The sequence below is a fragment of the Hippoglossus stenolepis genome, chromosome 19 (genome assembly GCF_022539355.2).
Source record: "Hippoglossus stenolepis isolate QCI-W04-F060 chromosome 19, HSTE1.2, whole genome shotgun sequence".
Lineage (NCBI taxonomy): Eukaryota > Metazoa > Chordata > Actinopteri > Pleuronectiformes > Pleuronectidae > Hippoglossus > Hippoglossus stenolepis.
In genome coordinates this window covers 15,243,361-15,269,559 of record NC_061501.1, presented here as the reverse complement: position 1 = coordinate 15,269,559, position 26,199 = coordinate 15,243,361, and the positions used below count along the sequence as shown (strand labels likewise).

At 44.0% G+C, this 26,199-nt stretch overlaps 3 protein-coding genes across 4 annotated transcripts; 1 reads left to right on the top strand and 2 right to left on the bottom strand.

Annotated features, from left to right (window-relative positions):
• The first annotated feature begins 166 nt into the window (after window positions 1–166).
• On the top strand, window positions 167–9,514 carry ankha (ANKH inorganic pyrophosphate transport regulator a). The gene is made up of 12 exons (XM_035142090.2): window positions 167–628; window positions 1,991–2,207; window positions 2,392–2,510; window positions 2,694–2,777; window positions 2,893–3,063; window positions 3,273–3,407; window positions 4,059–4,151; window positions 4,247–4,339; window positions 7,573–7,702; window positions 7,813–7,936; window positions 8,163–8,262; window positions 8,593–9,514. The coding sequence occupies exons 1-12, from the start codon at window positions 533–535 to the stop codon at window positions 8,722–8,724; spliced, it is 1,494 nt and encodes a 497-aa protein (XP_034997981.1). The 5' UTR covers window positions 167–532; the 3' UTR covers window positions 8,725–9,514.
• A 226-nt stretch (window positions 9,515–9,740) lies between these two features.
• Window positions 9,741–20,627, bottom strand: LOC118098364. Of its 2 annotated transcripts, none has more exons than XM_035142089.2 (11): window positions 20,243–20,627; window positions 19,276–19,615; window positions 17,441–18,088; window positions 16,219–16,407; window positions 15,543–15,887; window positions 14,537–14,622; window positions 14,289–14,395; window positions 14,031–14,174; window positions 13,357–13,488; window positions 11,717–11,986; window positions 9,741–11,279 (listed from the first exon to the last, which is right to left on the bottom strand). In XM_035142089.2, exons 2-11 carry the CDS (start codon window positions 19,422–19,424, stop codon window positions 11,070–11,072), a joined length of 2,280 nt encoding a protein of 759 aa, XP_034997980.2. In that variant the 5' UTR covers window positions 19,425–19,615; window positions 20,243–20,627; the 3' UTR covers window positions 9,741–11,069. The 2 variants fall into 2 exon arrangements, with proteins under 2 accessions (XP_034997980.2, XP_034997979.2); XM_035142088.2 differs by having other exon boundaries at window positions 20,346–20,627.
• A 613-nt stretch (window positions 20,628–21,240) lies between these two features.
• otulina (OTU deubiquitinase with linear linkage specificity a) lies at window positions 21,241–23,147 on the bottom strand. Its single transcript, XM_035142091.2, has 3 exons — window positions 22,883–23,147; window positions 22,675–22,796; window positions 21,241–21,848 (listed from the first exon to the last, which is right to left on the bottom strand). Exons 1-3 carry the CDS (start codon window positions 22,994–22,996, stop codon window positions 21,419–21,421), a joined length of 666 nt encoding a protein of 221 aa, XP_034997982.2. The 5' UTR covers window positions 22,997–23,147; the 3' UTR covers window positions 21,241–21,418.
• Window positions 23,148–26,199: the final 3,052 nt, after the last annotated feature.

Genomic DNA, 26,199 nt, shown 5'->3' with positions numbered 1-26,199 from the left:
GCGGCGGGTTCCAGGCTCGTGCGGGGTCGACACCCACCCCAGACCCTCCGTGAGCCGCGGAGCGTTTAGACACGCACCGACTCCCGGTCCCTCCCGTCGCCGCTTTGCCCCCGCGGCTCCAGCTCGGGACGCCTCCTCGCTTGGATTCGGCGCTGTTTCTCCCCCACCTCCCGTGTCGCTCCCTCCCACCGCCTCCATGATGATTTGCGGGGAAGATGCGTCCGTGTGAATTTCCCGTTGACCTTCGCCTCCGCTCGGCAGCATCGAAGCAGTGCGACGCGCCGCCGCCTCAGGAGCAGCAGCAGCCGCAGAACAAGCAGCAGCAGCAGCGGGAGTAGGAGCAGCAGAACCCCGGTCCCAGCCCCGGCTCCATCCCCGGCCCCTCACCTCTCCTCCCGGGATAGAAAACAACACAGGTGCCCCCTCTCCGTCTCTCTCTCTCTGTCTCCAGCCGCTAAAAACCTCCGAGTTTTCCCGTCAATCCATCCAGACCGAGGCAGATGCCCCTCGCTCCTTCCCCCCGGCTTCTACTATGGTGGAGTCTCCATCTCTCAGCCCGTACTGGCCCCTCATCCGCTTCCTGGTGCCTCTGGCGATCACCAATATTGCCATCGACCTCGGGGAACAGGTAAATGTGTTTGGGGGGGGGGTTATGTGTATGTGTCCTCTTCGCCTCCGGACACCGCGGCGTCTGTTTGCTAACAGCAGCTAACCCGCGTTACTTTCCCCTTTTTTTTTTAAAATTATTACGGGATTCATGTTTGTACTGCCGTCGGTTGTTCTGAAGCGGCAGATATCACCGACCACCCTAAACCTCCCAGCCCCCACCACCCCCCCACCACAAACCCGTCACTGACACCGGGTGTCTCCGGCCTGTTTTGTCGGTTGACGTCGGGTGTGTGTGTGTGATGTAGCCACCGTTAGCTTAGCTGACAGCAGCCGGGGATGTGTGGAGATAAGATCCGTTAACATGTTTTATTCAGGGGGAGGAAAAACACTCACAGGAAGGGCCGTGTTTATTCTGGAGGTTTAAACACACAAGTAAACAAACACACAAATACACATAAACGTCTGAGCTCCTGTGGATTTTTTCCTTATTTTTCCAGCTTCAACCTTGTTTGTCATTTGATTGGAGTCACGACCTGTTTGGAGAAGATGATTAAGATGATGATGAAGGATCATGTGCTCAGACTTAAGTGTGTGTGTGTGTGTGTGTGTGTGTGTTACCTCTTTAGGACATTTTCCAGTAGAAACACTGACCTTGGCAGGACCAAGTCTAATGAGGCCAATCATCATGTCTGAGGTCCTTTGTTAATTGTAGGGTTCAGATGTGAATTGTGGTTAAAATAAGGTTTTGTTCAGGCCGTTCCGTAATGAATGGAAACTGATGCAAAGTCCTAACAAAAATACACAAAGTTGTGTGGGTGTGTGTGTGTTTAATTTCCTGTGATTGTCATGTTTTCCTGTCTGCCCTCTCCCAGCCGTACGACTGGTGGCTCGTCCCTCTGTACCCAGGAGACAGCAGGCAGATAGTGTGTGAGAGCGAGGCTCGGAGATGTCAGGATTAAGCTTATGTAATGGCTCTGTTAGCCGGTATAAATAGCACACAATCCTGCAAAAGGAAAAGGGAGGGAGGGAGGGAGGGGGGGCAGCTGTTGTAGTTGCTCTGAAGCTAAGAGTGAATGGAAATCATATTTTTTAGGATCAAGTGCTGTGGGTGTTTTCCTGCGCCGATATATTACAATGGCACCAGCCAAAGGTCTGTTTTTTATTGTCTGCGTAAAGCACGTGCAGGTATTGAGTTTTTTTGAAAAGCATGATCGCCCCAGGGCTGTGGTGGACCAGCCGTTGCCATCTGGTCAGAGATAACAGTCCGGCAAAGTCACGGTCATGTGGCCTGGTCCAGAGCTGAACTCGTCTCCCTCCTTTTTTTTATGTGCCGTCTCACCCTCTCTCTCTCCACACCCACCCCTTGCATTATCTGTTCCAGGCCCTGAACCGGGGTATAGCCACAGTCAAAGAGGATGCCGTTGAAATGCTGGCCAGCTACGGCCTGGCCTACTCCCTGATGAAGTTCTTCACGGGGCCCATGAGCGACTTCAAGAATGTGGGTTTGGTGTTCGTCAACAGCAAGAGGGACCGGAGGAAGGCGGTGTTCTGCATGGTGGCGGCCGGAGTCATCGCATTCATCCTACATATCCTGATAGGTGTGTGTTTACGGGTTGTGCGATGACATGCTGTGCTTGAACCACATCCTGAAGTTTTATCTTTGTAGCACCCTTCCCACCCTTCTTCAGCTTCCTCTATTGTGAAAAATCACAACCCCTGCTCTCTGAAACAATGAAAACAGCCTCTGCTTACCTGCGTTTTCCTCTTTTTATCTCTCTACAGCTTACACAGATTTAGGGTACTACATCATTAATAAGCTCCACCATGTGGATGACTCTGTGGGGAACAAGACGAGAAAGGCCTTCTTATATCTGGCTGCATTCCCTCTGCTGGATGCAATGGTGAGTGCGCAGTATAGCAGGATTACTCTGCAGCAGCAGTCAGACATTTTATCATGCGAGAGATGGATTTAAACACCTCGGATCTCGCAATAATCCCCTGTTCATTGTATAACCCGTCATTCAGCCGTGGTTGAGAAAATGTCGAGCTTTCAAAACGTGTCTGCTCTTTTGTTCTGCCTGAAGGCGTGGATTCACGCAGGGATCCTTCTCAAGCACAAGTACAGCGTCATCGTAGGCTCGGCCTCAATCTCTGATGTCGTGGCCCAGGTAACAACTTCCAGTCCAACGTTTTTTTTTTCTTCATGTAATGCAGCGGAGAAATCAAGTTTTTGTAGTGTATGATTTTTGGTGTTTATCGACTTTTTGTTGTCTCTTCCTGCAGATTGTGTTCGTGGCCATCCTCCTCCACAGCAACCTGGAGTGTGTGGAGCCTTTACTCATCCCAATCCTCTCCCTGTATATGGGTGCCTTGGTCCGTTTCAGCATCGTGGGACTGGGTTACTACTGTAACATTCACGACAACATCCCAGACTCCAGTGGACTTGACGTTGGGGTGAGTGCTGTTTATTTTACTCTGAAAATGGGTCAGAACGAAATGCGGGTTTGTTTTTTGGACGCTTGACACATATTCTGGATACGCCACTGGGCCCAAAGGAAACAGTGCTGTTAGTTGATGACAATTGAATAAGAATTGTATCTTTTCTATGAGTGAGTAAGAGAGAATCTAGCAGTGATGTATTGGGTGTGTTTTGGTCCCTGCAGGGCGATGCCACCATCAAAAAGATGCTGAGTTTCTGGTGGCCCCTGGCCCTCATCCTGGCCACTCAGCGCATCAGTCGACCCATCGTCAACCTCTTTGTGTCGCGTGACCTCAAGGGGACCACTGACGCTACAGAGGTGGGTGTGTCCCGGATTTCATTCACCAAATAAATCTGAACTTTCAAAAATGCAGTTTCCTACAGCAACTAAGTTTAATATTTGATTGAAGAAGTTGTTTTATTTTCACTTATTCAATCTGGCTTTTATTTAAAAACATTTGTAGTATTTTCTGATGTAAGGGATCATTAAGTGGGACTTTACAGCCACACGAAGCAGGTGGACTAATTTGCCACTCAAGTTATTGCAGATGAAATGCCAGATGGTAACAAGCTCCCTCTGGAGCTTTCTGGCTTACAGAGACTATTAGAGACAATGCATAGCTGTTTACCAGAATGAACTGGAAATCATCAACAACACTGGCTGCCAGAGGTTTGGGTGATTCACCATGTTCATGAGTGAAAACATTCCCACACGTCGCTGCTGTTCCTGCGTGAAGCCTGCCGCTGCCAGTTGTTATTCCGTGCACAAAAAAGAGCTCCGGGCTGTTTATCCAATTATAAACTTGAAAAGCCGCACATTCGCGGAAAGTGAGAGACACAGCGAGGATTTCAAGTTGGATATTGTTAGTCACCTGTCGTTAATTTAACCGTATGTGCTGTCTGTGGTATTTTCAGCATTAAAGCGGCAGCGTGCTGATGACTTATAGCCACCGTGTCTTTGTCATTCCAGGCTGTTGCTGTGCTCACAGCCACGTACCCTGTAGGTCACATGCCGTACGGTTGGTTAACTGAACTGAGAGCAGTGTACCCTGCCTTTGACAAGGTAAACCACTCCCACACACATGTTTTTGTTGCAGTGGTGACAGTTGATTGTAGATGGGTTTGTTTATACCTCTGATTTTCCTCTTTCGCCAACAGAACAATCCCAGCAACAAGTTGAACTCCAGCCACTCAATCACCAAGTCTCATATTAAAAAGTTTACATTCTGCTGTCTGGTCCTATCGCTCACGGTAAGATGACGCAGAATCTTTTCACATAATGCTCTCACTATGCGATGAATAAGCTCAGAAAGAAGTTATGGTTGTGTGTTGGTTTTCCAAAATTGCAACATGCTTTTTTGACAATATAATGATATGTATTTATAAGAAAAACAAATCATCCAGTTTCCTTTCAGACATTTCTGTCATTCAGACACAGTCTTATTCAAACTTGTAGAGCCACTTTGATAAATGACACAGTCAGGGTAAAGTTTCAGTTTTCAATTTCATAATAGGCAGCCCCTCTCTTGCCCTGTATTTGTTTACAATCTAAGGTGTCCTTCATAGAGACATGACCTTTCCTACAATGGGTGTCAGTTGTCCTTCCATGGCGTCCTGCAAAACCTTATAGCTTTAGCACCCTTTTCATTTTAACATGCATCATAATATCAGATTTTGTGACGGCAGATATGCTGTGGCTTGTTTTTGGAGTCGTACACTATCGGACTATTTGTGTTGTGTTTTTGTCATGTTCACATTTTTTTTTAAATCTGCTGTATCACAGATTAGAAGATACTGTGTTTCAGTCAGGATTCCAGGTCCAAGACTCGCCTAACTGGTCCAGTGTTACAGATAAAAACATGTGGTCGTAGTTCTTGCAAAACTGGGTCAAATGTTTTCCACAAAAACATGATTTTTTTTTTTTAAGGAACTGGTAAAATTTCGAAATTCTATAAAAAAGTCTCATGTTCCTCGTGTTTAATATATTTAGTTCTGCTGGTTCAGCAGCTTGCTTATGTTCACAGTGATGGGTTTGGGTGCAGGCTCACTGAATGTACTTTGCTGTCATGTTGTGGTTTCAGGTTGCACAGGGAGGGAGACACATTAAGGTGGAATTTGTGAAGACGCAAAGGGGCTTTTGTCTCTCCAACACTCCCACCCAGACTTTAAGAGCTTAATGAAATAGGCATTCACATAAAACCTCTCAGTTAACACACTTTTAAAGCCCCTTGCAGGTGTACTTTCCTGTTAAGTAATGAGCGCGGCAGTCGCATTATGTGCGCTGAGCGGTTTTGTTTTGGAATAAATGTTTTAATTATTACGGCGGCAGATCTACAGGAACATAATATAATCCAGGCTTTCTTATATCAGCCTTCTTGTCAATTTTAAATGGTCCAAAGTGAATTAATGTGAATGTAAAATGGAGCCTTTGCCCCAGATAGTTATCCTGGGAGCTCAGACAAGAAAAACAGGAAGTGTGCGGCCGAGGTTGGGCCTTTTTTTGAGGAGGAGGAGGAGGAGGAGAAGGAGGAGGAGGAGAGTGGCCCACCAGATGTGGAAGCTCAAGGTTGTAAACATGTGTGCGAGGGTGTGTGTGTTCAGCACGAAACAACAGGCACATAGGTATGACCCTGGCGGTGTTAAAAAACACAAGCTGACGGCCCTCGTGCCTGCCTGAGCATGTCCTGGTGAAGGAAGGACAACGGCACGGAAAGCAGCAGAGAGCAGGGAGACGAAGGGAAATGAGAAATGTACTGCGACAAACACATTTCATCTTATGAAAACAGACGTTGAGGATGCGGAGGCAGTGAGCGCGGATGTCTCACCTTGTTTAGACTAAACCACAGCTGAGTCAGGGGAGACAGTGGTTTCAGTAGAGCAATACAAATTAGTTATTACGACATCGTGCTAAAATAATGATAGATGGTGAAGTGAAATCATCAGTCACAAGTAATCTATTCCTATACGTTTGATTCAGGAGATCAAAAAGCAACAACAAAACGGCATTAAATGCTTTTTGTGCAATTAATCATCTTCTGCTTAATATGTATTTCTTCAAGAATATTTTTGAAAATATTTTTAAAGTTTGCAGTACACAGAGCATATTAGTTGAGTGAGTGCTCTCGGAGGAGTCGGGTCTTCGAACAAGTTTTGAAGACGGAGAGCAGGAGGATTAAGAGGAGGAGATTAAGCTGACCCCCTCAAGTTGGGTTACTCGTCATCTATCAAGAGACGAGACAGGAGAAAAGTTTGGACTAAGAGTTCCTTCCTGTAGAACTGTACTGTCGGTTCCTCATCGCTCATTTCACATCAGAGTGAACAAGAATACTTTATGAAAGCGTTCAGGTCGATAGGTGCTGTGGAACGGCCTCTGTGAACAATACTCACATTTTGACCATAGCAAAGACAGCTAGCAAGAAGAGAGGGATGGAAGGTGGGAGGTTTTGGACGAGTTGAAGACCAGACACGCTGCAGTGTTTTGTTACTGAGCTCACTGGTAGCCCTGCCAGAAGGCCGTCACAGGCGCTTGAAAAGGCGTCGAGCACATACTCTGTACAGTGTAGATGGACTCGACATGACAGTGACAGATGGATCAGGCTGAGTGAATGTTAATTAGTCATCAATCATGATGTTGAGATCTGTTAGAGAGAGAGAGAGAGAGAGAGAGAGAGAGAGGTGGAGCTGGGCTGGATATTAATGTGTTGCTAAACATAAGGACCGGCTGGGATCTCAGTCTTTTTTTAGAAAGAAAGACTTTGTATAATCAGCACAGCAGTGGAAAGAATAACCAGGTGGTGTTTATTGGAAAGAGAAAGGGACCAAGCCTAGATCCTTGTGGTACACCAGTTGAATGAGAAGTGACACCTGGGCTTTTCTGCTTGCCATTTCGAGTCCTCTGAGGTCACACCCTAAATGCTTTTTATGCTAAGCAAAAGTAGGTTCCTGCTTGTAGATGTATCCAGATTTGAGGTTTGAATTTAGACCAGCTACAAGTGTGAGGACAGCAACAAGTGTCAGTCTTGTGGAGCCATCAAAGCATCCAGTCGCAAGCAGTGTGAACGTGGTTGTGTTGCCAGTCAGACTGGAACCAGTAAAGCACCTTTTATGGATCCTGAGGGGCTTTGATGTTTGTTCCAGGTTTGACGTGCAGGGACTCCATCTTTATACATTTGCTTTAAACAAATTGATGTGTTCATATTCAGATCAGGCGAGTTTGTTCCTCTGTTTAACGCTCCCTGGTTTTGTGATCATACAGTCGTAGCCCCGAGATGCTTTGGAAATTTTGCCCGCTGCTTCTAGAAACAATAACATTGTCTGTCATGTGTTCGCTCCCTCGCTCAGTTTGTGTGAGCTTCAAAGGCCGACATTCAATCTGAAACCCCTTGAGTTAATGAACTAATGAGATCTAATGAGGCGTGCCGGGCGACTCTATTGTGGTTCAGCAGATGCAAAAATGAATTTGCCTTTGCTCATTTTGTGTCCAGCTTTGTTTCGTGGTGTTTTGGAGTCCACACGTGTCAGAGAAGATCCTCGTCGATGTCATTGGAGTGGATTTTGCTTTCGCTGAGCTGTGCGTGGTCCCGCTCCGAATTTTCTCCTTTTTTCCCATTCCAGGTAAGACACTATTTATTTTTTACCTGCTGCATTTTCCTTCCTGCTGTGGCTTTAACCGGGGCGTACCTCAGACCAGTGGGGTGATGTTTCCACTTTGTGTGTGTTCGTAGTGACTGTTCGGGCTCATTTGACTGGATGGCTCATGACCCTGAAAAAGACCTTTGTGCTGGCCCCCAGCTCGGTTCTCCGCATCATTGTCCTCATCACCAGTTTAGTTGTGCTGCCTTATATGGGGTAAGTCAACACTTCAGAGAACACTGTCGGGGTCACACAGGTCAGCACCGTGACTCAGGCCCACTGTTATTTATCAGTGCTGTTGTGTGTTGTTCTGGTAAAATGTTTTTGTTGCACTTTTATTCCTCGAAACACGAAGCATGAGGAAGATAAGAAAATTAATTCACCTCCACAAACTTAATTTAAAAAAAACGCAGCTGAAAACGTGATGTTCTTTGTTTTTCAGGGTTCACGGGGCCACACTCGGGGTGGGATCCCTCCTGGCCGGTTTCATAGGGGAGTCAGCAATGGTTGCCATAGCAGCGTGCTATGTTTATCGACAACAGGTGAGAACACCTCGGTTGAGTTCACAAACGTGCAAACGTACAAACACGCCATGCTCTGTTCTTTTTGAAAATCCTGTCAGCAGCCATTTTTAACTGTGTCTCAGTTATGATCATCCTGTTTGGTTTGAATGGGGATGTAATTGAAAGTTATCAAACCATGAATACACGTAAGGAAAGAATACGCTGAAAACATAACTTCCTTTGCGGAGGTTACTGGGTTCAGGAGGTTATGTGTATGATTCTCTATGATCACGTGAGGATCATACGACTCACACTGGCCCTTCACCGTAAGAGTCCTATATAATTTAGTTTTCGTTCTGTTGTCTTCAGAGAAACAACGAGATGTCCAGCGAGCTGGTGGTGGAGGGTGAAGACTCGGCCCCGATGAGCGAGGTGTGCTCCCGGACGCAGATGGACGCCATCGAGGAGCTCCAGGAGGAGGAGGAGGAGGAACAGGAGTGAACTCTTGACAGCAGGCGGAGGTAGAGCCGAGCTCCACGTGGGGCTTTGCCGAAGAGGAGGCCGCTGAGTGTGACGGTACTGGAGAGCAGAGAGGACCCGAGTATGATTTGGTTTCGGAGGTTCGCTCGACGGAATTGAACTTTTGAGTACAAGAGTGACGAGGTCTCCTTCGTTCCGACCCACCCACCATTTTAACGCACACTGTAAAGAAAGCCATGCACTTCCAAGTGTTCATCCATCAGAGTAAATACCTTTGTCTTCCGACGTTTCCAACAGTTCTCATAGTTTTGCATCATCACATTAGCGGGTGTATTAACCACTTTTCATGTGTTTACTGGTAAACAAGGGAAATCCACAAAGGAGAACTTTTCCTCCTCACCAGCGGGAATGAAGCGTCTGTCGAGTGGTGGTGGAGTTGCCAAATTACGGAGTTCATTATTTTATGTTTTATCGAGATAAAAGTGGCAAGGCCTTGCTTGAATTCAAATATAGATATGTTGTGGGACTTGTTGGGTTGTGCAATTGTGTTTTACATACCATGGTGTACAGATTATTGTTGTTTTATATAGGTAATGCAATGTGTATATTTAATTGCCTCGAGGGGTCAGGAATCCCTCATTATATCATTGCGTGTTACAGAATAGTTATGATTGTTCACTCTTCATGCAGTCTGGGAGTCGCATCTACTTTTGTTTTGCCATGCATTTTCCTGGTAGTATTCAGACTGTCGTACGTACTGTATATACTGTACAGGCATTCTTATTTGGCATATAAATTGCTTTATTATGAACTCCTTGGCTTCGCTGGCACTGGCTTAACTTTCTTGTTGTATTTTTTTCTTATGAACTTATAAAAAGTCAAATGTGTCGAAAAATACTTTGCCACAAAAATGAACTTACACAAATGTTGAAGGTGAAAGAACGGTACCTCTCGGCCAATGGCCTGAAAGGACCCTGACAGATAATGAATGGATGGATGATTGGACAGGAGTCGAAATGACAAACAACACTTTTGCAAAAATTGTACTTCCATTTTATTTTTAAATGCCGTCCAAAGGTATTACAGTGCGAGATCGTTCCTGCAAAATGGCATAATCACTGTTTTACTGTTGACTCATCACCTTCACCGGCTCTGTAACCAGGGCACGGAATTGGCCTGGAGTCATCACTGACACCCAACATTCATTCTTATTGTGCATTATTTCTAAGGCAACATGGAGGACCAAGCGAGCCTTGTCTACTGAATCCAGTGGCTGGTGGTTTGGACTGTTGCCAGCGTCTGAAGCAACATTGGCACATTTTTTTTCTTGTCCCTTCAGAACAGCTTGGTTAAAGGCAGCATGTTACACATCGAGTTTGACACACACACTCGCAGACGTACACACACACATCACACCTCTGACACAGAGGCTGATTCATCTTCAGAGTCCTCTGATACCATCTGGTGTTAACCTGATAAATCATCTAACTCCTCTCAGACTAATTCAGCCGTTTCACTTCTGACTGTCATACATCATTTAAAAAGCTTTTACTACAAAATGAAAAAGAATAAATAAACAACTCAAAGTGCCCAAATTCCAGTGTAAACACCAAACATCTGATGAGCTGGTGCCGTCGGCAGCTCAACTATGTTTTGATCAAGATTTTAAAGAGAAAATGATAAAACCTAAGAAGCTGCTCAGAAACGTATTTTTTCTCCAAAAGAACAAACCAAAAGAAATGTTCCCCACATTATTAGATACACATTTACTGTATGTACATGTACTCAAATAGAAAACTCTGTATACAGTACAGTGTGTACAAATGTGTGTAAACCACAACTTGTACAGGGTCTCGATCAGCATATTTCTTTTTAAAGAAACACTCCAACATTTTAGGAAATTGGCTTATTTGCTTTCTTACAGAGACGGATGAGAAGACGGATATCTCGTTTCTGTATCTATGACAGAACAGCCAGCAGCTTGTTAGCTCATCTTAGCATAAAGACTGGAAAAGTACAGTATTTTCTTAAGTCAATCTCTATATATTTGGTTAAACTGTAAAATATCAAGTTACATCTCTTAGTCATAAGAGTTTATTAACGACATCTTAAGAATCATTCCCAATTCTTTTATAAACCTGTACCAGAATTATTTTCTCCCTCATCTCGGCTAAATCTGTGTGGGTCGGCTGCTGTGCAGAAACCCTGCATGATAGCATCATCTTCTCATCTTACATCTGAGCAGACCAATGAGCATCTTCCCTAAAATGTTGAACTATTCTTTTAATTGGTGTAAATCTATTCATCTTGATCAACCTGAGGAGTGTTTTGTTTTTATGGCAGGAGATTTTTGTTCTGCAGCGGAGTCAGCTCGAGTCGAGCTCCTCGTGTAGCTCTGCAGCTTCCATCACTGGGACGTTGTAGTGGCGGTCGTCCTCGGTGACGAGGCACACCGACGGCCAGTCGTCCTTGTGGTCGTCCGGGTAGTAGGTGACGAACTCCTCAGTGTCGGCCTTGTACAGTCTGTAAACTTGAAGGGTGCAGTGCAAGGCGTAGCCCAGCAGGAACATCTCCACCTGCACACAGCAGGGGGATAATTGCACGGTTACAGAGGAACATGCAGTTCAAACAACACAGTGTTTAATCAGAGGCTCAAGCACATGATATTTATGAGGTGGGGTTTCTTTGTGGAAAATCACCTCCTTGCTGAAACCTCCTCATCACACGCATCATGATGCAGAAACACTGCAGCAGTGCAAGCACCGACAAGTTCCGCCGTCATGTTCCGAGAATGTTACACATCCAGTCTCGTGAAATCGCACATTCATTGTTGGTTTTTAACCAAGCGTGACAAACATTTACTGGAAGAAAATCTCAGCATCTGATTTCTGGAAGACTTTGTTTACCATAAAAGGTTCATGTAAAAATGACCAGAGTTTTATTGTAACCAATCTTTAACTGTGCGGTTGAGTGATTAACAAATGCAAACCAGGCCCTGGTGGATTTCTCTTACCTGCTCCAGCCCGGCACTGAGGCCCACGTGGCTGAGGTGGTTGCAGAGGAAGGAGCGTGGGCAGTCGGATGAGTCGCGTGCGAACAGCAGCCAGCAGAAGAGCGGAACTTCTCCGCCGGCCTGCATGCAGCCGTGCAGCTCCACAGCTCTGCCCAGCATCAGCAGCTTGAGCGCCTCCAGCAGCCCGAGCTCCTCCTCGCCACCCTGGAACACTCGCTCGCACAGCTGATGCCGCTCTGCATCGGAGGAACAGTCCACGGCTGCCTGCCACTGGAAGAAATCAATTACATGAATCAATAACTGCTTTGATGAACAATCATGGAAGTAAACTTTGGCTGGTTTTTAGCTGGATTTGCTGCCATTGGAGCTTTAATTTCCCAGTACAATCATTACATGAGATAAGCAATTTGAAGATGATATTTTAGATCCTGTGAATGTTTGCTGTGAACATTTTCTATCCCGAGTAATTAATCAATTACCAGAAATGAACTGATCCAATAGTGAAAGATGTTGTAGCCACATCAGTATCTGTCCAGATTGTTGCACGAGAGCAAAGGTGATTTAAAACCAAATTCTCTTTGGGGGGGGGGGGATAAAACAGTCCGACTGTAAGTGTTGGGCAGAGAATTATTCAGGAACTACTCAACATCTACAGAAGCAAGAATTTTAATCTGCAACATTTTTATGTTTTGTTTTTTGGCCCTTTTTTGCCTTTAAAAGGAAGGGAGAGGAGGGGGGGGGGCATGCAGAAAGTGGTGTGGTCAGCCCGGAGGCGAACCAGGGATTAGAGCAGGATTAAACAAATGTTACTGAACCTATTGGCAGCAAAGTTGCTGGAGAGATGAGTGTTGGAGAAGTACACGTTGAATATGGGTGAGGTTCTGCTGAAAGGGGCAGATGATCCAGGCAAATTTTTTAATTACTTTCCCTAACATTGCAAACACGATACATGTTTCAAGACTTTCCTCAATTACTCAGGAGATAATGTGTGAATTTTCATGTAAAACAAAATCCCTTATTTATTGAGATCTATGAGTTTGAACAAGTTGGTGCAGATTATATCATTTTATTTGTTTAGTATTAGTGCTGAAGAGATGTGTGGGATTGTTTGGTCTTGACAAAGGTGTGTGTGCTCTACTCAGAGTCCTTTTCCACTATGTATGTGATCCAGACCTTCAGACACAGCAGCACACAGCTTCCTCTCATTAAAGCCACTGACTTAAAAAACCCTGTGCTGTAAACACCAGCTCCTCACAAGCCGCCAGTTGCAGCAGGCGACTATAAACTCAGCACAGGCCTCAGACTGTCGGAGTAAAGACGCACCGTGGTTTTAACAGTTGAAACTACGCCTTTGAGGTTGAGGGTTCGTCTTTCCCTGCAAATCCTTTAGAGTATAACAAGGCTGCGTTAATAACACAGGAAAAAAAAAAGAGAGAGTCATGCGGGCCGGAGCCGTGCAGCATTGAGGAAACTGCCCTCCCTCTAACATGTGGAAGCAATCACTTCCAAAAGCCTTGCGGATGAATACCAATACCCTCACTGTACACGGATGGCATTGAAGTAGTGCAGTGGTTTTCTCACTGCGTGTGTCTTTAAAATACTTTCTCATCACGCGCGTGTTAGTGATGCAGATCCACTACCTTATTTCGGAGAAGCTCCATGTAGCTTTTGAGCTGCTGGGTGACGTCTCCTGTTCCGTCTCCCTGCAGGCACTGGCCAGGAAACGTCCACTGACTTATGAGACCTTCCTGTGCCTCCAGATGCTCCGGCAGCTGTAACCAAAATATATTTGTGGTAAGATGTCAAATCAGCTGAATAAACAGCAGCTGAAACAATAAAATGACATAAACACATACGTTACACAAGGTATCCAGTCTTCTGGAAAGTTTTTTTATTTTAATATATCCTGTGCTTTAAGGATTAAATATAATTAACAGTTAGCATCCACAGCGACTGTGAACCTCTGATAGATTTAAGTTGTTAGAGAAAGTGAAAGAAAAGGAAATTACACTATAATTAGTAGATGTATATTTTTCTTAGATATGAGGATTTTCTCAACCTGGGCTCGGAACTACAGGAGTTTTAATAAACGATTTTAAAATCGTGTTGCATCACAAACATAAGGGGAATCTTCACAGTTATTCTTCTCTGTAATCTTTAACACTCGTATGACTGCGTTAGCACTGGGGCTGACCACCTTGGAATAATCTATGAGCACTTCCAGGTTTGACCATTGACTCATTCTGTCAACATTGTAGGAATAAAGCTTTAACCACTGGTCAACTGATCCGATCTCCTAAAGGTGGGGGTTTACCCTGGTAGCGTCGTCCTCCTGCAGCCACGCAGGAAGCTCGGTGCTGAGGGACAGAACCTGGAACAGCGTGGCTCTGAGTGCACAGTAGTTGTCCCCCCTCACTCTCCTCAAGCTGCTGAACCTCTGGGACATCTCTTTATAACCCTGCAGCAGCAGACATGGACATGGACACCACAGGAATTCATTCATGTGAGAACATAAAAAAAACAACTGGCTTTAATCTGAAAACACTTTGTCCTAAGAGCTACAGGCACCAACCTTTCTAATGAGAGCACTTTTGGCAGTGTTTCCTTTCCACTCCCTCTCGCTGTACGACAGAATGTCCACGGCCGGGGCCAAGCTGCATCTGTCCTCAACCTTTAAAACTGAGCGAGAGAAAGAGAGGAGTGAGAAGACATGATGGGAGGAACAAAAGGAGCACTGTGTGCGTTCTACGTGACAAAACAGAGGTGGCGTTGTTTCTAATCCCTGATGCAGTTAAATTCTGTTGATTTGAAGGTACTGACGTGTCGTTTCAAACACAGATGTCGGTCCTGGTTCATCATCTTGAGACTCTGAGAGTTCCTCCGCTCCTCTGTACAGGTCTTCATCACTAAAAAGGGGGAAAAAAAACACATGTGACTGAAACTCACAACCTCAATACGGCCCTACAAAGACAAAGTGCAAAAACTAACTTAAGACCAAGTATTTCCCCTGTGGGTGAAGTATGATGTAACTAATGCCTCTGTGCCATTGACCTCAAATGTCCGATTTTGACACTGTGACTACTTCCTCAATTGCAATAAACGTGTAGTTTAGTTTCTTTGACTCAATCCTATGTGCACAATCTCTGGTGCTCTAAAAAACAAAAACAATATACAATATACTATATATATTTGTGACCCATGTTATAGATTCAGTAGGAACCAATGGGCTTCATTCTGAGAGCCACAGACAGGACAGAGGGTTCAAGACAAGACAAGAGGGTTGTTTGTTGACAAAAAGAAATTCAACATCCTTGTTCCTCAAACTCACATTAAATTATTCATCAATGTGGTGGCTAATGTTCCAAATCATGAAATATTTAGATGAACATTATTAGTACTCATTTTCTTCAGTTTTCACAGAATAGCACGTCCACTTCCAATCGTTGCGAGCGAGAGGCCGAATAAAACATTTGCTTCCAGTAGCAAAGCGAATCCGCTGCGTGGCTTCTCGTGGAGTTTAACTTTGGTTAACTTTGATTCAGGGTATTCGCTTCACATATGAGTGACTGTGCCCCAACTCTCTAGAGAACTGTAAATTATTGCTTGTTACTGTGTGATGTGCCAGTGTTGAATAAACACACATTAATAACACATCTCCGTCTCTGGGAAAGAATGTGAGATCTTTCAAAGCAAAAGATTAACAAGAGCCACTTCCTGTGTTGTGTCTTCTGTGTTATCACTTTCTCTCACTTTTGGAAAGCACATTACGTGTGAGGTGGAAATTAAAGTCAGGACTATGAAGCAACTGCAAATTATCTTAACAAACCTGTTCTGCAGGTGAGCTTCATCAGACTCTTCCTTCTCCGGGACTGTCTCAACTTCAACCATGACATCAGCGCCTGTACTTCCTGCCGGCTGCTCCTCTTTTCCAGTTATCTCCTGCATCTCAGAATCCTTTGCAGCCTGAGCCTCAGAGGAAGCATTCTCCTCCACCACCTTCTCCTCCTCTTCCTCCTCCATCACTTCATCCTCCTTCATTTTGGCAACATCTTCAACTTTATTCTGCTCTTCCAGCATCGTTTCCTCCCCAGTATCTTGTTTGTTGTTCTCCAAGGAAGAGACGTCCTTCAGGGTCGTGTCCAAACACTCAGAGTCTGGTTTGACACTCGAGCTGGACAGTGACACATTTCTGTTACTTTTCCTGCTTTACATACATAAACATTAACTTCACGTTTTATATTTGAAACTCATATTACAACAGAATGACACAGAATGTGTCACTTGAATAATATTTAATGCTGAGAGATTAAATTACACAAATATTTGCAGAAAAGAAAAGAAAAAAGTGTGAAAAACAGAAGAATGAAAACACAGGATGACTTCACCAATACAAGCTGTGGTTTCACTACACCCCCTAGTGGTCAGACTGAGAACCAACAGATATCTACACACTATACAAACAAGTGCCTTGTTTTGATTTCACTGACTCTGAACCGACTGACCTCTCTGTGGCGTCTGCCGGAGCTGCGGTCTCTGACTCCCCGAGGGAGTTGACAGAGTCGCGCTCCTCGCCGCTGTGGTCGCATCCCGATCCAAGAGAGGACTCAGACACATCATGGCTTTCTATCGCTTCAGGATCGACCTGCTCTAACACTAAAGAGCCGCCATCTTCTGAATCCTCCGTCACAGCACTGGACACAGGGCGAAAGACAGAAATGCATCACTGACTGCACAAAGGCAGAGGCAGGGTTAATAAAGTAATCCGTGTACAAGGAATGCAACATAATACATCAACAGATAAACTATTTTTAGAACTGATCTTTAAATACTTGACAAATCAAATTAAAAACCAGTCTCAATTACTTGATCTTGTAGCTCTGCTCTCTAGGACCTAATACAGCCATAGATATAAAAAGGATAATGACTTGGACAGTGACCCTGATACGGAAAAACTGTCAAGAGAAGCATGATTTACTGAATGTTGACCAATCCCACTCAGACATGTGGTAACAATATTGGATGTGCAAATGTGTAAATGTAAATATTCTGTTAAAAATAATCACGTGTTTACTGGTTGAGTGGTTTCTGGTGTTTTTAGCTCGTGACTTTTTGAGAATTGACCTCACCTGAACTTTGTAAACATCGACCACTGACCACCAGTTTGATGGAATGGTAATTAGAAGTTCTCTGATTGTTTTATTCAAATAGTTTTATTTAATCGAATACATTAAAGTAAATCTTATTTAGTTTATTCATTTTCTCCTTTTCTATCCTTTTAAGTATCTTTCAGCTGCTGTGGAGATTCTTATTTAACTCCGTCGAGGAGGTTTTATTTTCTAAAAACCTGGAACAAAGCTGGAACATGGGCCAAGAAAAAAAGAGCTTGTTATTTTATACACAAAAGTGAAGACCAACTTACAAACTCTATGTTTTCTAATACTTTTTCTGCTTTTCTAGTCTTTAAGCTGCTTGGGGCGGTTTATCAATTCATCAATTTGTTGAATGTATTTTTAAGGTTTTTAAGCAAAGTTGTCAAATACCTACAGTTTTCTTCTCAAATATGAGGAATCAATGGTTTTTTTAATACTATTTTCAAGACAAACTGCTGAATAATTTTATCAAAAAGTAATTGGCTTCATATTGACATTAATTTGTTGAATTCATTCTCCCAGATGTTTTCTATTTAGTTTACACATGAGGAGTTTATATTGTCATGTGACTCACCAGCTGGGAGCCTCTCCATCGGCCTCCTCACTGACCACAGAGATGGACATCATCTGACCAGCTGCAGCCGCCGGCTCAGTGTTTGGCACCGACACTTCACTATTTGCCGAAAACTCCCCCGATGGCTCGTTTACAGCTTCGTCAAACATAACCTTGGAGCCTGCTTCTTCCTCATCATGGTGAGAAGTGCGCTCTGTAACGTGCTCTGTGGTTGAGGTCGTCTCAGGAGGCGCTGGAGGCTTTTCAGGGCTGACTGACTGGGCTGTTAGTAAAATACCATCTGGGACTTCGTCCTGCACCGAGGCTGGGTTTTCTTCTTCTGGCACCACATTTGTTTCCGTAAAAACCTCCCAGTCAGCTGCAGCGAGGACTTTCTGCTGGGAGTTTAAAGTGCTTTCCAGAGGTTCAGCTTGTTCGCCGTCATCTGAAGGTTCCTTCACAACCTCATCTTGTGCTCTTGTGGAGTTTTCTTCGAGTTTAACCCCTTTGCATATAGTGGAAGGAGTCGCTGTCTGGATGCTCTCCGTCTTCAGCGGTCCGTTCTCCCGAGTGTTATTAGGCTCCGTCTTTCCGTTCTCAGGACTTTGCTTCACCAGCACGAGCTCAGGCTTCTCCTCCACTTTCATATCAGCCTTGTCGGGGGTTTTCCTGAGTGGCAGAACACAGAGAGGAGGAGAAACGTCACATAGTACAGGACAATCTCCACGGAAATTTAAACGAGTAGAATAACTAATGAGTAATAAAGATCAGAAACCCCTTGTAGATATGTAAGTAACCACAGCTGAGATGTTTCAAGGTACTGTGGGTGGGGAAGAAACAGGGAAACTCTGCTTTCAACTGTCATCTGTATCTTTTTGCACCAACAGGAGTGTGAAATGTTTCGTTTTTTGCATCATTCTGAAACCTTTCAAGATCTCTGGAAACCCCCTCCTCTAAATTGTGACCTCAGCACTACTTAGCGATTTGTTCACATAGCACAACCTACACAAGAAAAATATAAGCTAGCATTTTCGTAGCGTATGTTTGTCATCTAATATTTGTCTTCTTTCTGCGTGTAAAGATGAAATGTTTGTCTAAGTCAAAACCAACATTGTAATGTATTACATCAACAGACAGAGAGAAGACAAACTGTCTTAGTAAACATTTCAGTGTTGACATATCTCAAATTTCGTTTGCTTTTCCTTTGAGTCAGTACTAGTCAAGTGTGACATGAAGTCAATAGTGGAAATGTAAAATGATCTTTGTCTCCTGTATCAAGTCCAGAGTCACATAGAGAGATCCAGTCATCTTACTGACCCCCCCAACTCCTCTAAAACACAGTTTGTTTTTCTCCTTAAGTTCACATATAGTAATACAGTAGCTGATTTCACACATAAACTACAGAAAACATTCGGAAAACTGTGTCCAAACATTACAAAAGAGTTTGTCTTTCACATATACAGAACGCAGAAGGAGATTGTCCGGGTCAGACCCGTTCAGCAACAGGAACAGTTCGGAACATTAGGCGTCTTCTACGTGTATGACACCTCTTTTTCATCGTGAGATATTTGTATTCTTACACTTTGATGTCTGTTGCGTTCTAGAAACGCCATCAACACGCCAACTTGCTCATTCATAATGTATCTGTGATATTCATGCTGTTTTCACATATGCACTGACATTTTCTGGACCCTTCACTGGGGGGGCTGGCAGGAAAATTGCCGGAAAACGTCAGTAGCAAGTGACTCAGATATTTGCGTTGTCACTTACAGCCCCTCCAGACAATGTCCGGACTTCAGTGCGTGTATGCAAGCCGGACAAGTAACCAAACCACCGAGTAGCAACAGTCATCTCACCTCATGTCATCATCTCCGTCAGGACCACACGTGCCCTCCTCGACCGCTCCACCAGCCGGCACCGTGGCCTTGGAATCATTTTTCAATAAAACACTTCTTTCCTCCGCGCTGCCACAGGGACTCTCATTGTGACAGCAGCTGTTCCCCATCTGATCGCTCCCGCTCGCTCGGGAAGTCAGACAGGTTGTAGGCTGAACAGTGACCTCGGGTCCAAGGCAACCGCGGAGCGACCGGACGAGTCGCTGAACCTGAGGAGTTTCAGGAGTCCATGGCGAGGGGGGTCAAGCTGCTGCTAAAGCCAGGACGTGACCATGTTCAGGTGCCGTGAGAAGGTTGATACCTAAAAAGGCAAAAATGTACAACATGAACGAATGAATTACTAAAAGACTTGAGATGAAATGGATGTAACAGCAAATTCCGTGGCTATGGAAGTTTTTTCATTAATGATTAAACGATGACTGGGTCAAATCTGATGAGGCTGTTGAAGATATTGTTAAAATCTTCTTCAATATAAAGCATTGAGCAACATCAAGGATCAAAAACATTATATATGAAAAAACATTATAACTGACCAAAAAAGAAAATGCTCCTTGAGACAGAATGACCCACGTGGATTTGTAAAAAATAAATCAATATAATTTTAATGACCAACCAACAAACACATTCAGGTCACGATGTTGTATAATCAACGAAGCACTTCACATTTGCATATATGAAAATCTGGAACCAGTAGAATGACTGACACGATTAATCGAATAACAGAACAGTTCAGTGACCAATCGTTTCTCTTCTGTCACAACACATGTTCTATTATATTTGATGGCACGTTGGATTATTGTACCTCGTGTAAATATCATATGAACAGAACATTGGTAAAGAGTTATGGTGGATACCACCAATACAAGAATAGCACGTGATGGTGTATGGATAAAAACATGTTGCTGTGGTAACGAGGCTAAAATTGTACTTGAGAATCCGGTGTCAGCTCCGGTGCGAGGGTTTAAAACGCAGCTCCGCGCAGCTGGAGTCAGGACGGAGAAGTGACAGCTGAGATAACGAGACAAACAAACCTGGAACTCGAGCGGTTTCGGTTTCACTCCGTTAGCTGCAGCTCGAGCTGAAGTTAGCTCGAGCTGAAGTTAGCTCGCCTGTTAGCTGCGCTCAAGCTAAACACAAAACACGCGCAGGAGTCACCGCCGCTCCGGGGAAACTCCGGAGAAACTCCGCAGGCCGCGCGGTCCCCTGCTGCCGCTGCCGCTGCGCTTAGCGTCCGCTGCGCCACATTCCGTCAAACTGCGGAGATTAAACTGCGGAACATCTGCGACGCTTCAGCCCGAGCGGCGGGGTCACGGCTGCGTCCGAGCGACGTCATGACGTCAGCACGGTGCGTGTGCGCCGAGCGGGGAGCTACGGTGGCCGGGAGAGCAGAAATGCAATGCAAATACTGAAAACAACTTGTGTCCAGGTGACCCAAAGTGATGACCCCGCTGTAGTTCAATGCTTTGTGAAGTTCCATCACCACTGACGAGCAACAGACTTCACATTAATAACTTCACAAATAAATAAAGAACTTAGTCATGACTGGGGCTTTGGATATCGTAATGCTGTGTTCGAGCCAATGTGCTTATTCCTGGTTTCAGTGGCTGTTGAACCAGTGGTTATCCTTAAAGTGGTGATATGGAGGTATGTGGTTTTAGATACAGATATTTGGTTTTGTCTATTAAAGTTATATTGTACTTTTCTATATATTAATAAAATATGTAACAAAAACAGAAAAAAGCTTATGTTTATAAGACTAAGGAAGAAGACATACTTTGCAAAAGCTCAAAATACTTTCCAAGATATGGCAGCAAATTTGTGGAAATTCTTCATTGTTACAAAATATCTATTACCAATAATAAAAAGGGGAAATATAAATAGGGTTTTCATTTCTTTTTCAAAACAAGTGTGAGAACAGAAACGCAGTACATTATATCAAATCCATTTTTATTTTCAAACATTCTGCAAATACTGGAATGAAAATATCTATTATACATTATATACAACAAAATAATTCAATTGCTTTGTAAGAAATTTACACCTTTATCAAAGTTTATAGTTCAAGTATTGTCCTCCTTTGATTTTGGTCCTTGCTCTTCAGCCACTAGATGTTCTTCAGCTCCTGTATGTGACTGAGCAGCTCCTCCGGCAGCTCCAGCTCCGACACTACGTCCATGCAGCTCTGCAGGAGGAGGCTCAGACCTTCATCTGAGCAGGACGAGCGGTCAGCTGACCCCGAGCAGAGCCTCTGTGGCCGCTGAGGAACGTCCTGGTCCTTTTTGTCCCCTCGGCTGCAGCACTCCGTCTCCTCTCCGCACGCCCCGTCCCCACAGCAGCTGGGATCTGCCTGCTTCACCTCCAGGTCCTCCATGCTCTCAGAGACACTGCTCAAGCTGGGCGGAGGATTCTCCAGAGACTTCCTGATGCCGTCTGTGATTTTGTCTTCGTGCTGCGACACCCGCTGCAGGAGCTCTGTCACGCGGGCCGGGACGGGGGTTTCCGGATGCTCGATCTGGCACCAGCACCATATAGCGCTGTGATGAGACACACAAAGAGGCAGCAGCGTCATGTACAATGGCTCAGAGGAGTGACTGGGCCCCACATCTGCTGGACAGAAAAGAGACTTCAATAATGGTCGGAACAAAAAAACACTCATGATGCTTCTGTGTGAGAAAGAGGCGGAAATATTTACTGGAGAACATCAGACTTTTTAAATAGTTCAACATGGAAAGGTTTAACAAAAACATAGAAATAACTTTCCCTAAATATCTTATTATATGTTTAAAGAAAAACAGAAAAATATGATAAGACTTACAGAAACATGCTTTTTCTCCTCACTCTATTTGTGTGCTCAGAAAAGTGCAGATAAAAACAATAGAAATAATAAACCACGTGATAAGATGATGTTTAAAATCCTCATTTCTTACCTGATCTGAACCACAGACACAAAACAATCAGTATCAAATGTACAGCTGCAATGACTTGATCAAAATCAGGTGACTATGATCTGTCAGGGTTGTGAAGATTTGTAAGCAACCAAGTATATAACTATTTTACTAATGTTGTACAACCACCATTTGTCTTTTTCTCATATTTCCCCCCTTTTATTGTATTTTTACCATATTCAGCCTTTACTTGCATTATTTGTTATTTGCGTAGATAAATTCTCTGATGTTTAACCATCAGGTTGATTCATACTTTTACAAAAACAAAATACTTCTTACAGTTTCTCAAATAGAGTCAGTTTGCTGCTTCTCTTTGTGTAATGATCTGAAACTGACTTTCATTCAAGGTGTTAATCTGTGTGCAGAGGTTTGAAGTTTGGTCGAATAAGAACTGATCGACTTGATCGATTATTACCTGACGATCCCTTTGAGTCGACCCACAGCCACAGTCCGAGCGGCTCCTTCCCGGAACCCCTGGTTGAATCCGGGCTGAAGCGCCGCCTCCTCTCCGGCATTGAGCCCGTCCACGTACCCATCCTGACCGGGAGCAGAGCAGACACACATGAGCCCCGTGAAGCAGCTTCCAGGTGGAGGAGGAGCAGGAGGAGCAGGAGGAAACTTACCTTCACTCGCTTCTCCATGTTCGAGCTCCACTCTTTACTCTGGAGATTCAGCTCGTCTCCATCTTCATCGAACACGTCCCCGGCGCTGAGGGACGCGGCTTTCAGCCAAGACATCTTCAGCTCGGGACAGAAACGCGTCTCAGGGACGGTTCGTGTTGTTTCTGCGGAATCTGCGGGACGAGAACACGCGAGGTGCCGCAGCAGCGTGACAGCTGGCCAGGGCACGTCATCAACCCGCGACGTCAACAGAGGATCCGCCTGAAAACTAAATCACAAGAGAAAACATCGTGTTTGGTTTTAACTTGTGTTTGTTGTTAACTTAACATTAAGAGACCTGATAACAAACTGATACTCCTGGGGGGAAATATATATATGACGACCTGTAGTGCAACTAAAAGAGAAGTTATTACTGTGATTAATAATTTAATTTGTATAATAAAATAATTGTATTTATTTATCTCATTTTTAAAAATTATTTAAATTACAATATTTCTAATGTCATTATGTATTTGTATATTCGGTATTTAACGTTTGTAAAAATTTGGTGTACTTCTCTCTACTTCTTCTGTGGTGTTGAAATGAGAAGCTGAAAGCTGCAACACTGCCACCTAGCGGCAAGGCACATCAGATAATAATAATAATAATTATAAGAGTAATAGCATTTTTCATCCAGGGGGTGGCGCCAAAGCCTCACTGTAAAACTGGTCCACAGAGGTTCACTGCAGAACTCTAAACTCTATAATAATACTACTACTACTACTAATAATAATATGTTATATGTTATAATATGTATAATATAATATAATGATGAAATGATAATATAATCTCTCTTTGTCCTTTAGATTAAATAAAATAAATTCTCATAGCATCTCAAAATAGTGTGACATAAAATTTAAGAGGCTAGTTTTTTATGCCTATTTAATAAAGGCAAGTTGTAATATTGGGATACTGGGTAATTGATTTGCATTCAGATGGATCAGAATCAAATCAGAAAAAAAGGACGTGATTCATATTCTCATAAAACGCAACAATTACAAATATTTAAATAATTTTGTGATTTGATTTTGTGCTTTTGATCTAACACAATACAAATCAATCACCCAATATCCATAAGTTACATTGATCAGATTTGCATTTAAATATACGACCACCACCAACGTGACATTTTATCAAGTGCTTCATGAAAACATCCGTGTTTTAGATGAAAAACATGCAAAAGGGGTGAAATCTTCTGAATGAATCTGACGTGTTCTGGTCAGAAAACATGTCAGAGCCTCAGAAATCATGTCTCCTGTTGTGTTTTTCCCTCCCACTCTTCAACACAGATGTTTAGTGCAGCCTGAACGCTCCGGCTGCTCAAATCAATGTCCGGTGCATCTTTGCAGCTTCCTGTTTAAGATTTCAAACAACGAGACGTCAACCGTCACGACAAACACATTATTCACTCATCAATAAAGCATCTCACTCTTCTCTTCTCTCTGTTGGGTAAACAAACGAGGGGGAAAATCCTCCCTGTTTTATTTTCAGATTCCCTCATTCCTCATGCCACGCTTTATGGAAAACACAAGAGAGGCCGGGTGGCGGGCAAATGCATTTCACCTTGGTGGAATGCATTTGCAGCCGCTGGACAACAATGGCCTTGAGAATACTCTGAGGCCACGGAGGAGTCGTCTCTGTGCCGGAAAATGGAGTCGGCCCCGAGGCCTCATTCGCAGCAGCCACACCTTCAGTCCCCTCGCTCGCTCAAAGAGTCAAAAACAACCAGCCGGGGCAATCACCTGACACATTTCCATCCAATTTCCACTGCAGAATGTGTTCATTTTCAGGCTAATGGCATGTCATTTTGCTGGAGCCTTTGGTCAAGAATTAATCCTGGAATCAAAACAGATTTTCCGGGGAGCAATCTTCCATCAAGTATTGATTTTTTTACACTCACGGAGCCTGTACTCCCTAATTTAACCTGACAGCCAGCAGCACAATGGACTGGGAGCACCTTGGCATCTCACAGAGGGAGCTCTCCTCCTCCTCCTCCTCCTCCTCCTCCTCCTCCTCCTCCTCCTCCTTTTCCTCCATGAAGAGAAAGAGAGATTGGGGAGGAGAAAAAAAGAGAGAGAGGACTCCTGGATGGATAAAAACAAAGGGCGCTGCTTACAGAATACACAGAGATAAAGCTTCCGTCTCTCTGCTTTACCTCTAATTATGTTTTCCAGTATAGTGCAACTTGGGCAGGTGAGGCTGAGAGGGAGAAGGAGAGTGTTCTGGGGCCATCAGCTATCATTATGGGCCTGTTGACATCTCCCTGTCTTTGAGTGATGCTCATCGGTGATTTCCCCCGGCCATTTTCCACCGCTGCACCGAGAGGGGGTTTCATCACGGCCCCGTAGAAAAGGCCCAAAGTGTCCGTACGGGTCCTCACTAATAAGAAAGCCAAGATGTGTCCGACCATGTCACTCCTCTAACATCCATATCTGCTCTCTTGATGCCTTCAGATATGCAATCATTCTCTTTCTCCCCCACACTCCACCCCTTCCTGCGCCCCCTCTCTCTGCATGTGCTGAAAGTATACTACGGCGAACACAGAGGTCAGCGGGATGAGAGGATGATGGAGGGCAGGGCCGGTTATTTTTTCCGGCGGCTCTCAGAGCTGCGATGACCCCGACGCAGGAGAGTTGCACTTTGCCAAAAGGGTTTTTCTAAACTCTGCGTGCAAACTACCTGACGAAGAGGGAAGCGATTCCACTTTTGCTGCTTTTAATCATGTGCTTCGAGCAAAAATGTGTTGTGATGCTGTGTTTTAGATAAAGTTGGACATTTTTTAGCTGCACATTTTAAAGCTACAAATTGTAACTGCTGTTTATAAGCAGGGCCGTATTCACATGGAATATGTCACAATGGGCTCCTGGTTACCCCAGCACACCCCAAACCCCCCCATCACCAATTAGTGGATCGTTTATTGTGGATTTGCAAGTTTTAGCTCTTTTAATTTAGTTTTTTGTTTTCAGCAGATTTAGGTGATAAATCTTAACATTTGTTTTAGTGGTAATATAAAAAATTTACGATGACAGCTGCTTTAATGCTGCAAATGAAAAGAGATGAGAGTTTAAAGTTTCCGCGTCCAATAAGGTCCTAATGATGTAAATGTCATTATCCAACCAATTATTTTAATTTAGTGATGCATGAGGTCGAGACAAATATCAATAATCAAATTTACAGGGAACTTAAAGGCGAAACCCTAACCCTGTATTATTAAGTATTGTCACAGAAATCTAAATCATAATTTGAGTTTTTGGAAAACAGAAGGAGAAGATTTCCCCGTC